Source organism: Oncorhynchus mykiss, chromosome 11 (genome assembly GCF_057628025.1).
Source record: "Oncorhynchus mykiss isolate SJ-2025 chromosome 11, ASM5762802v1, whole genome shotgun sequence".
In the NCBI taxonomy this organism is placed as follows: Eukaryota; Metazoa; Chordata; class Actinopteri; order Salmoniformes; family Salmonidae; genus Oncorhynchus; species Oncorhynchus mykiss.
Window position 1 is genome coordinate 42,614,243 of NC_143032.1, and position 12,511 is coordinate 42,626,753.

General features: G+C 42.9%; 1 protein-coding gene across 3 annotated transcripts in view; it reads left to right on the top strand.

The window, feature by feature from the left end:
• Positions 1–12,511, top strand: part of grid2 (glutamate receptor, ionotropic, delta 2) — a 559,781-nt gene that overhangs the window by 484,211 nt on the left and 63,059 nt on the right. For all 3 annotated transcript variants that reach the window (XR_002475295.3, XM_021620869.3, XM_021620870.3), the window contains exon 13: positions 7,159–7,354. Coding sequence is in view for 2 of the 3 variants with exons in the window: in XM_021620869.3 (XP_021476544.2) it covers positions 7,159–7,354 (196 nt within the window). In the remaining variant the exon portion in view is untranslated. The remainder of the gene's footprint in view (positions 1–7,158; positions 7,355–12,511) is intronic.

Consider the following 12,511-nt stretch of genomic DNA (forward strand, 5'->3'; position numbering starts at 1 on the left):
CTTATTGAGCATATGTAAACTTCTGACCCACTGGGAATGTGATGAAAGAAATAAAAGCTGAAATAAATAATTCTCTCTACGATTATTCAAACATTTTACATTCTTAAAATAAAGTGGTGATCCTAACTGACCTAAAACAGGACAATTTTACTTGGATTAAATGTCAGGAATTGTGAAAAACTGAGTTTAAATGTATTTGGCTAATGTGTATGTAAATGGCTGCACAGTACTGTCTTTTATCGATGGCGGTTATGATATCGTTTAGGACCTTGATTATGGCTAAGGTGCACCCATGACCAGCTCGGAAACCAGATTGCATAGTGGAGAAGGTACAGTGGGTTTCGAAATGGTCTGTGAATTGTTTGTTCACTTAGCTTTCAAAGATTTTAGAAAGGCAGGGCAGGATGGTCCATAACAGTTTGGGGCTAGAGTGGCACCCCCTTTGAAGAGGGGGATGGGCAGCTTTCCAATCTTTTGGGATCTCAGACGATACGAAAGAGGGGTTGAACATGCTAGTAATAGGGGTTGCAACCATTTCAGCTGCCAATTTTAGAAAGAGAGGGTCCAGATTGTCTAGCCCAGCTGATTTGTAGGGATCCAAATTTTGCAGCTCTTTCAGAACATCAGCTATCTGGATTTGGGTGAAGGAGAAGTGGTGGGGGCTTGGGCATGTTGCTGCAGGGATTGCTGAGATGTTGAAGGCCAGCCGTAGAAAAATACTTTTCAAATACTATTGAAATTATCGATAATCTTAGATTTATCGGTGGTGACAGTGTTTCCTATCCTCGGTGTAGTGAGTAGCTGGGAGGAGGTGCTCTTTTTCTCCAAGGAATTTACTGTGTCCGAAAACCTTTTGGAATTAGTGCTACAGGATGCAAATTTCTGTTTGAAAAAGCTAGCCTTAGCTTTCTTAACTGACTGAGTATATTGGTTCCTGACTTCCCTGAAAAGTTGCCTATCGCGGGGACTATTCAATGCTAATGCAGAACGCCACAGGGTGTTTTTTACGCTGGTCAAGTGCAGTCAAGTCTGGAGTGAACCAAGGGTTCTTAGTTCTATATTTTTTGAAAAGGGCATGCTTATTTAAGACGGTGAGGAAAGCACTTTTAAAGAGCAACCAGGCATCCTCTACTGACGTGATGAGGTCAATATCCTTCCAGGATACCCGGGCCATTTCGATTAGAAAGGTCTGCTCGCTGAAGTGTTTTAGGGAGCGTTTGACATTGATGAGGGGTGGTCGTTTGACCGCGGACCCATTACGCACGCAGGCAATGAGGAAATGATCACTGAGATCCTGGATGAAGACAGCAGAGCTGTATTTAGAGGGCAAGTTGGTCAGGATGATATCTAAGAAGGTGCCCATGGCTACGGATTTGGTGTTATACCTGGTAGGTTTGTTGATAATTTGTGTGAGATTGAGGGAATATAGTTTAGATTGTAGGACGGCCGGGGTGTTAAGCATGTCCCAGTTTAGGTCACCTAACAGTACGAACTCTGAATATAGATGGGGGGCAATCAATTAACATATGGCGTCCAGGGCACAGCTGGGGACTGAAGGGGGTCTATAACAAGCAGCAACAGTGAGAGACTTGTTTCTGGAAAGATTGATTTTTAAAAGTAGATGCTCAAATTGTTTGGGCACAGACCTGGATAGTATGACAGAACTCTGCAGGCTATTTCTGCAGTAGATTGCAACTCAGTCCCTTTGGCAGTTCTGTCTTGTCAATGTTATAGTTAGGGATGGACATTTCAGGATTTTTGTTGGCCTTCCTAAGCCAGGATTCAGACACGGCTAGGACATCCAGGTTGGCGGAGTGTGCTAAAGCAGTGAGTAAAACAAACTTAGGGAGGAGGCTTCTAACGTTAACATGCATGAAACCAAGGCTTTTACGGTTACAGAAGTCTACAAATGAGAGCACCTGGGGATTGGGAGTGGAGCTAGTGTCTGCAGGCCCTGGGTTAACCTCTACCTCACCAGAGGAACAGAGGAGTAGTAGGATAAGGGTACGACTAAAGGCTATACACTGTAGGTACTAGTGAGTTCGGAACAGAGAGTAAAAGGATCAGATTTCTGGGTGCGGAAGAATAGATTCAATGCATAATGTACAGACAAGGGTATGGTAGGATGTGAATACAGTGGAGGTAAACTATGAGAGTGGAGGTAAACATTGAGTTACTATGAGAGAGGTTTTGTTTCTAGAGGCACCATTTAAGCCAGATGAGGTCACCACGTGTGGGGGGTGGAACAAAAGGGCTAGGGCTAAGGCATATTGAGCAGGGCTGGAGGCCCTACAGTGAAAGGTTCCAGGCCAATTGGCAAAATAGTATTGTAGTCCAAGAATTGGCTGATGGACCTCTTCAGCTAGCCGGGAGATGGGCCTAGCTCGAGGCTAGCTCCAGGCTAACTGGTGCTTGCTTCGGGACAGAGACGTTAGCCAGGAGTAGCCACTCGGATAGCAGCGAACTAGCTGCGGTGATCCGGTGCAAAGGTTCAGAGCTTGCGGTAGGAATCCGGAGGGAAGGTAGAGAAAAAGCAGTCCGATATGCTCTGGGTTGATATCGCGCTGTGCAGACTGACAGGAATTGACCGGACTGAGGCTGGCTGATGTCCGAGTTAATGGTGTTGACCGCTAGCAGTAGCTAACTGACTACTAGCTAGTAGCTAGTTACCTGGCTAGTTTGATGGGGGTTTGGGTTTAAAGTGTAAAAAAATAGCAGATCCGTACCACATTTGGTGTGGAGGGTTGCAGGAGAGTATGTTCAGTCCGTAGATGGAAATTGAGATTTAAAAAATATCTATATATACATATATACGTACAAAAAAATATATACATGGGACGGGACAAGACAAACAGACATCCTACTGCTACACCATCTTGGAAGAAAATGATACATATGCAGGCCTCAACCACTACCCTGAGAGCACTTGATTCAGTATATCATGCTGCCCTCAGGTTCATTACAAATCAAAAACATCTAACACATCATTGTGATCTCTACAGTGCTGTTAACTGGTCGTCATTGACCTTGCGTAGGCATTAACACTGGTATACGCTCTGTTCTTTTTTAATCATGTCGGTAAATAAATATCAATTAAGGTCCCATTCTCATTTGCTTTTAACAGTACCAAGGATTAGAACAGGTCATTGTAGAAATAGCTCCATGGTCCTGGAATTCTCTCCTGAACATTTAAAAATTTGATGAGTTTAAACACTTGATCGATGTAAATATCATAGAAGAGTGTAATTGTCTTTAGGACAGCTGTTTTTTAGTCAAGACATTTGTTTTTTTTTACTTAATATGTACTTGATGTACTGTATGTATGTCAACAGTTTTGTTTAATGTTGTGTTAGTGTATGTAAGTTGTTTTGTCTGAAACTTTGTTCCCCCTGCTGCTATTTGACCAGGTCTCTCTGAAAAAGAGATGTTATCTGAATGAGAAAAACCTGTATAAATAAAGGTTAAATAAAATAAAAAATGAAGTTACACTGGTGGGCCCCAGTGGTATACATTTATAAAACCAAAAGCTTACCTTAACTTGGAAGAGTTCCAGTCTTTGATAGCCATAACCATCTAACTAACATAGCATCCCTCTCTGTTTGAGCCGGTTGTTTGAGTAAGCTAAACTAGCTAGCTGCATTCGCTAGCTAAGTAAGTGAAAGTGAAAAAAAATATAGCCAACTCTTTCACTTTCTCTTGCTTCTCCTTCCTTTTTGAAAATATAATTTGTTAAAAACTGTTAAACTATTGTCTCTCTCTCTCTTTGAGTCAACTACTCACCACATTTTATGCACTGCAGTTCTAACTAGCTGTAGCTTATGCTTTCAGTACTAGATTCATTTTCTGATACTTTGATTTGGTGGACAACATGTCAGTTCATGCTACAAGAGCTCTAATAGGTTGGAGGACGTCCTCCGGAAGTTGTCAAAATTACTGTGTAAGTCTATGGAAGGGATGAGAACCATGAGCCTTCTAGGTTTTGTATTGAAGCCAGATGTCCTCCAGCTTTTCATCCTCCAGCTACACCATGGTGCTACCACAGAGAGTGTAGTTGTGGCTACTGTAGACCATTGCAAAACAGTGTTTTGATCAATTATTTGGTGACGTGAATATACAGTATATCGTTTTTATCGAGAACTGATATCTTTTTTAATGTTTCACTGTTTTTATGAAATTTACTGAGGAGGATGGTCCACACCCTTCCTGCTGTGAGGAGCCTCCATTGCCTCACACTGCAGTTGACGGAGTGTGTATAAATGAATCCACATGGGAATATACATTCGTAGCACTGCTCTCTCTGCTCACTGCTCTCTCTCGCACTCTCTGTATCAATCAGGCAGTCTGCTGTTTCTGGAGAGATCGAGTGTCTGTCTGGGAAGAAGCCACATGGGCACATCCCCTCTCTAGGGGCCAGTGAGGGCCCTCTGTTTTTAATTTCCTGTGTGGCACACATCAGATCTATCATCCTGCGGGTGACGTCACTCTCCCGGGCACAACGGGTAACTGGTTTACGAGGACTCCACGGTGGACTCTATGGTGTTTTAGGAGGATGAAACTCTGTGCACTGTGCCCACGCTGAAGGGGGACTAGAGCAGATCTGAGGGAGTGTGGTGTGAGTTGTGGCAGGTAGAGGGGCCCAGAGTCAACCGTTAGGAACCTTCTTCAACACCACGTCAATGTCTTCAACACCACATCCCACACCACGTCGATGGAAATTGCATGTCTTTACTAAACCTTGTCTCTGTTTATCGTCTCGTCGTCATCATTTGTTTGCTCCCCTCACAGTGCCACGCCTAAATCCCCACCGCTCATTTGGCAAATCAGATTCCGGAATGCCTAGCAGTAAGAAGTTAATTGTGCTTTAGCGAGAATATCTCATCTCCCTGCTCCATCTTGCTGAAGAAGGTTAGGGAAATAAAGCAAGAGAGAGGGAGAGAGTGTGGGAACGCCCCCCCCCTTTCCCTTTTTTGTTTTGTTTTTGCATGAGATGTCATTAATGAGTCAAATTGCTCCGTTCTACTTCTTATGCAGCTAATTATGATTTCCATACATTTCAATGTATTATCTTTAATGTGTAGACTCTGGGATCATTACTGCAATAATTAGAGCCTAAACTTTACACCCAGGGGCCTGTTGTTTTAAAGAGGAGGGATGTGCTACCTCAGACAGGAAACCCTCAAGATTTATGGAATGTGAATTGAGATGGGAGGGGGAAAAGGGAAACAAACTCTGATCTTGTAATTAGATGGTCTGTAATCTGATAAAAGTTTGATTAGCATTCTTGCACTGAGTTTGGAAAGTGGATCTCTTGGATCTCTACCCTCTTCAGTCCTTATACACATTTGCATCTGTTTCTATCTACAGATAAGGAGGGAGTCATATAGATAGCATTTTAATAGTGCTCTGCTACGGTGTCATTGAGCCAGTAAAGCTGAATGGCTTGACACAGTGACAAGAAAAAGAGACCGATTTTTTTTGTATTAATACTCCAAGGTTGAGTTTTGCGGAGGATTTTTTTTGTTAGATAGTGTTGCGAATCCTTTAGGGGGAGATTGGAGGAGAGTGGAGCTGAAGCAGCAGAGCTGGTAGGAACAGAATGTGTGAACAGTGAAAAGATAGGAGTCAGCAGACATTGTGGGCGGATTGATCGAAGAGGAGAGATGGAGGACTGAGGATTGGGTTCAGAAAAAAGAAAGAGAGGAGAGGAGAGGGCACCCGTTTAGAGCGAGAGGACATGGAGTGGAAGGATGAGTATAAGGATGGAGGGGTGGATTGACGGAGGGTGTGTGTGTTTGCGTGTGTGTGTGTGCGCGCGCGTGTGTGTATTGGGGAATTGGGCAAACACCTGCTTTGTCAGGGACAACATTAGACATTTAAAGGGCTGTCATTGTGTCTTTGAGTGTCATGAAAAGCGCTACACAAATTCCAATGTATTCTTAGTAAACACCAATAAACCTACAGTGGACACATCACACATGGTGGCTTCACAAGGTGAGGGCCATGTTTCAGAGAGGGGTGTATTCATTAGTGCACGCTGCAGCAAAACGTGTTGCAATGGAAAGCATTTTGCAATTAAATGTGTGTAACAAACAAGTCCCGGCTCATCCCTCTCTGTTTCTCCCCTTTTTCTTTTCTGTTTGATTTCTACACCCCTGCTGAACAGGTAGTTAGTTGTTTTGGCCCTTTTCAAAAGTGGTGCACTACATAGGGTATAGGTTGCCATTTGGGACACAAGCCTAGTCTACCTTAGTCTACGACTCCTCCACCCACCCCGCCATCACTCTCCCTATATCCCCATGTGCCCACACATTATTTAAGGAGAATTTCCCCCTTCAAAGAGAATGTAAATGATAGACACGGGCACGCCGAAACGTGGAAGAGGGAAGTGGGAAGATTAAGGGCAAGGATTAATTGACAGCAATAAAAGATTAACATTTGGCAGCCAGGTTCATTAAAACCTCAAAGAGGGTTGAAAGTAGCTGCAGAGAGCAGGGGGGAGTAGTGCGGGGGGGTGACAGTATGCTGATGTAACGATATTCAATTAATGAATTCTCCGGTAAACTCGTCGTGTGATTGTACTTAGAATAATTGAAACGGAAGGGCATAACACGATGGAGTTCTCTTTCTACGGACTAGATCTGTCCGTAAACAGAAGTGTAACAATACTGACGGCGATGGAATTGTTGTTCTCCTAGTCACATCGGCAGCTTGTGTTAAAGCAATTTGACAAACAAACAGTAATTAGTCCCAGGAATGGTTTTCTATTACAGTTATAAATGGTGAGTGTTTGAAAACTTATCAAACCGTAGCATTGTAATTAAAATACCTTCATTTCCCTGGAGGTGGTGATGGTATGAGAGTGATTTTATTTCAGTCCTCTATTATTCCCCTTTTAGTTGAACTACATGGAGCTTCTTGCCAGTTGATTGGCTGGCTTACCCTTAACTATATTCATGTTATTAACTCAGCGCTGACAGAACAACTCTTTGTTTAACTAATGTATGTATGTGTGTGTGTGCGTGCGTGCGTGCGTCCGTCCGTCCGTCCGTCCGTGTGATTATTTGCACGTGTATCTAACTATCATTCCACATCCTCGTCATGTTGTGTCTTTGTACATGTTGAACTACATTTCCCCTAACCTCCTGTCTTTGTCTATAGGTCTCTCCAGGACCTGTCCAAGCAGACAGAGTTGCCCTACGGGACGGTGTTGGACTCGGCTGTGTACGAGCAGGTGCGCAGTAAGGCCATGAACCCCTTTGAAAGGGACCCCATGTACTCCCAGATGTGGCGTATGATCAACCGCACCGGAGGGGCCGACAACAACGTGGAGGAGTCCAAGGAGGGCATCCGCAAGGTAGGTGGCCATCCTACACTAAACGAAACACCCCCATTATCATGCAATATTGGGCGAGTCCAAGGAGGGCATCCTCAGACTTCACATAGCCTATGCCATTTTGCAGATACTTTTATCCAAAACAACGTACATTACAGTGAGCTCATACATTTTAGTATGTGTGAACCTGGGGGAATCTGGCTAACTAATGCAGTATGTGAACCCATGACCCTGGCATTGCAGGCACCATGCTCTTACCAACTGAGGCTCACAAGATCATGTGTGTTCTAACATTATTTACAGATTTTCTCAATTGCTAAAACACTAAAACCCATTGGCTGAACAAAGTTCTCAGTTGCCTGGACTCATTTAGCTAATTATGCAGTCTGTTGTCAATACCTTAAACCATTTCACATGGTAAAACACAATTTGCAGATCTCACTTAGACTTTTCAGCAAAACTCTAAACACATTCTCATTCTCAAAACACATTCTGCACTCTAATGCACATGTCATCCATACTGGTAAACACAAGTGGCAACAATCAAATACAAATAGAGAACATATGTCATTGATTGAACACAACCACTCAAAATGTATTTAACCTGTTTCAAATGATGCGACACAACCAATATAAGCCAGTTCAGAGAGCAAACAGGTTGTTGAAGGTGGGAAGGAGAAAGTCTGAGAATGGATACTGTGCATTGTAGGCTGTATACTGTACAATGGACAAATTGTATGGCCTGAACATTGTGCTTTCCATTTATTAACAGTACTGACTGCTCAATAGATATTGACTGGTTGTAGGTTCATATCAACAAAGAACAAGAATTACAGTATCACAGAGACAAAGGACAAGTTTGTGAGATGCAGGGTACAGTACTGTAAAAATAGGGGTACAAGGAGGAGGAAGAACAAAAAACAAAATTGCAAAGAGCAAAGCAGAGTAGTAATTTCTGATCAATTTTGAACTACTATGATAGAACATGTTTTCGTTCATCAAAAGACAATGACGGAAAAATATGAATAATTTTTTAGATTAAAGATGTTCTTCTCCCTGAGAATTGTATGTTTTGAACAATGTGTTTTCTATTTTTCGGTGTATTGTTTACTGACTGCTTGAGAGTGTATATCGTTTTGATCACTTTGTTTATTATTTGAGAGCCGTGTTTGATTTTGAGCACAGGTAAAACTGTTTTGAGGTGAATGTTTCATTTTGCAAGAGGAGTCAGAGGTTATGTAAATAGTGCTTGAAGATGAGGTTTTGTGTTTAATGTTTTCATGAAATGGAGCAAGGTTTCAGAAATTGTGCTTTAGCAATTGAGAAAAACTGGAATATGCTGTGTTCTAGACCTCTTACTAGTCATGAATGTTTCATAGGGTTTCATATACCGCACCTCTGGCTGGGTGACACATGTGGCGTGTTTTACATGTGTTCCTTATTGTCAGTAGTTTGTTAAGCATTCATTTCTAAACAACAACTATAGACTGAAAACTATCATGCGAGTCACAGAGAGGGTGAGAGGGAGGGAGAGAGAAAGAGAGAGAGAGAAAGAAGGCTGTACCCTAGCTCTCTAAATGTTTCTTGTGAGATACATGTATGCATGGTTTAGTGCTCATTCCCCTAGATATTTACTTACTACCATAAGTGCCTAGTACTGGTACGTAAATGCATCATTTGTAAGCCTCAATATACATGTACAGTATATCCTCCCTGATGTTTTAATTCCTGAATTAGAGCTGACATAGGCTTTGTGTCCCAAATGGTACCCTATTCCCTATTTAATGCACTACTTTTGATGGGCCATGGTCTAAAGTAGTACACTATACAGTATGGGGAGTAGGGTGCCATTTGGGACATACACGTGGTAACAGCAATTAAAGCAATGGTAAATGAGTGAAGTATGACTTCAAGTCTTCATCTCCTTGCCTTGAGGATTATTAGGGCTGAATATCTCATTAGTGGGTTTGGTTTCATGAATTAGTCAGCATTTTGTTGAGGTGATCAGCACTCCCAGGTGCTCAGATAAATATTGCATGACAGGGGTGTCACCCCCAGAGTAGCAGACAAGTACAACAACTGTGAAGCTTAATGCAGGCCACCACACCCACTGCGCTCTCTCTACCTGCCTCCCCTTTTCTCCCTTATTCCCCCACCCTCCCCCTCACTGGGCTGTAGGCTCAACGTCTCCCTCTAGTGGGATACTGGTGTCCCTGACTCTCTCCCTTGCAATGACAAGTTTCTCTCTCCTAACCTAGAATCGTTTTTTCCCCTTTCTTTTTAAAATATATATATATATATTTACATTTTGAAGCAGTATCTCTGAAAAGCAGTATCTTTTGTCTGAAGGGCCAGTGACTCCGGCAGCCATACCTTCCCGCCATAACACAGCCATAATACCCGGCAGCCATACCTTGTATTTTATGCCTCTCTCTCCTGCTCTATGTTTTGTTGGCCGGGTGTTGACAGTTGTATATTCCACACACTGTCAATACACCCCTCCAAATCACAGTCCCAGGCAGTATGGATTTTCTCCCCCACACTTTTCAGATTGCAATCATTGTAGCAGAATAATATGATCTGGCAGAGCCCCTGCGTTTCTTTTATCAGGAACATATAGCATAACCCTGAAGGACAATGTTAGGGGTACCAATCGCTGCCACTTCAGTCAAAGCTCAGAATGATCAATACTTTTTTAGGTTCCTCTCAAGCAGCATACCACCCTGCATCCAGCTGCTGGCTTACCTCAAGCTAAGCAGCGTTGGTCCTGGTCAGTCCCTAGATGGGAGACCAGATGCTGCTGGAAGTGGTGTTGCAGGGTATGTAGGGGACACTCTTTCCTCTTAAGATAATGTCCCAGGACATTGGCCAGCATATGGTGCCATCTTTCAGATGGGATGTTAATTGTGGTCATTTAAAATCCCATGGCACTTATCACAAGAGTAGGGGTGTTTACACAGTTATCCTGGTTAAATTCCCAACCTGACCCCATTCTATCATGGCCATCTAATCATCTCCTTCATTCTCACCTCTCCACCAATCATGCCAGCTGATGTGTAGTGAGCGTTCTGGCACAAAATGGTTGGTGTGCATCACCCAAGTGGGTGCCACACATTGGTGGTGGATAAGGTCAGTTTCCCCCTTACTATGTAAAGCACTTTTGTAGGTAGAAAGGTGCTATACACAGTGTATTCTGAAAATATTCAGACCCCTTCCCCTTTTCCACATTTTGTTACGTTACAGCCTTATTAAATAAATACCCCATAATGACAAAGCGAAAATCGTTTTTTAGGAATGTTTCCAAATTTAAAAATGTTTAAAAACAACAGAAATACCTTCTTTACATAAGTATTCAGACCCTTTGCTATGAGAATCAAAATTGAGCTCAGGTGCATCCTCTTTCCATTGATCACACTTGAGATGTTTCTACAACTTGATTGGAGTCCACCTGTGGTAAATTCAAATGATTGGACATGATTTGGAAAGACACACACCTGTCTACATATGGTCCCACAATTGACAATGCATGTCAAAAGCAAAAACCAAGCTATGAGGTCGAAAGAATTTCCGTAGAACCTCGAGACAGGATTGTGTTGAGCCAGAGATCTGGGAAAGGGTACCAAAAAATGTCTGCAGCATTGAAAGTCCCCAAGAACACAGTTGCCTCCATCAATCTTAAATGGAAGTTTGGAACCACCAAGACCCTTCCTAGAGCTGGCCGCCCGGCCAAACTGAGCAAACGGGGGAGAAGGGCCTTGGTCAGGTAGGTGACCAAGAATCCGATGGTCATTTTGACAGAGCTCCAGAGTTTCTCTGTGGAGATGGGAGAACCTTCCAGAAGGATAACCAGCCCTCCACCAATCAGGCCTTTATGGTACAGTGACCAGACAGATACCACTCCTCAGTAAAAGGCACATGACAGCCCGCTGGGAGTCTGCCAAAAGGTACCTAAAGGACTCTCAGACCATGAGAAAAAGGATTCTCTGGTCTGATGAAACCAAGATTAAACTCTTAGCCTGAATGCCAAGCGTCACGTCTGGACGAAACCTGGCACCATCCCTATGGTGAAGCATGGTGGTGGCAGCATCATGCTGTGGGGATGTATTTCTGCAGAAGGGACTGGGAGACTAGTCAGGATCAAGGGAAAGATGAATGGAGCAAAGTACATAGAGATATTTGATGAAAACCTGCTCCAGAGCACTCAGGACCTCAGACTGGGGCGAAGATTCACATTCCAACGGGACAATGACCCTAAGCACACAGCCAAGACAATGTAGGAGTGGGTTCAGGACAAGTCTCTGAATGTCCTTGAGTGACCCAGCCAGAGCCCAGACTTGAAACTGATTGAAAATCTCTGGAGAGACCTGAAAATAGCTGTGCAACGACACTCAATCTGACAGAGCTTGAGAGGATCTGCAGAGGATAATGGAAGAAACTCCCCACATACATATGTTCCAAGCTTGTAGCGTTATACCCAAGAAGACTCGAGGCTGTAATTGCTGCCAAAGGTGCTTCAACAAAGTACTGAGTAAAGGGCCTGAATCCTTGTGTAAATGTGAAATTTCAGTTGCTTATTTATTTATACATTTACAACATAAAAATTACAACCTGTTTTTGCTTTGTCATTGTGTGGTATTTAGTGTAATTTGTTAAAGGGGGGAAAAAACAATTTAATACATTGTAGAGTAAGGCTCTTGTCACGCAGTGACCTTAGAGATCCTTTATATTCTCTATTTGGTAGGTCAGGGTGTGACTAGGGTGGGAAATCTATGTTTATATTTCTTTGTTGGCCGAGCATGGTTCCCAATCAGAGGCAGCTGTCTATCGTTGTCTCTGATTGAGGATCATACTTAGGCAGCCCTTTTTCCCACCTTCTGTTGTGGGATCTTGTCTTTGTTTGTTGCATGGGTTGCACTCCTAAGCTTTTCGTTCGTTGAGTTGCTTATTGGTTTTTTTGGTGGAACATTTTAATAAAGAAAATGTACGCCTAGCGCGCTGCACCTTGGTCTTCATTTAACGACGGACGTTACAGCTCTAACATAACAAAATGTGGAAAAAGTCAAGAGGTCTGGATACTTTCCGAATGTGCTGTAAATCCAATCCAAAAACCTATTCTTGGAATTTTAGCAATATATTATTATTACATTTTTCACATATTGTTCATATCATAGCCATTTG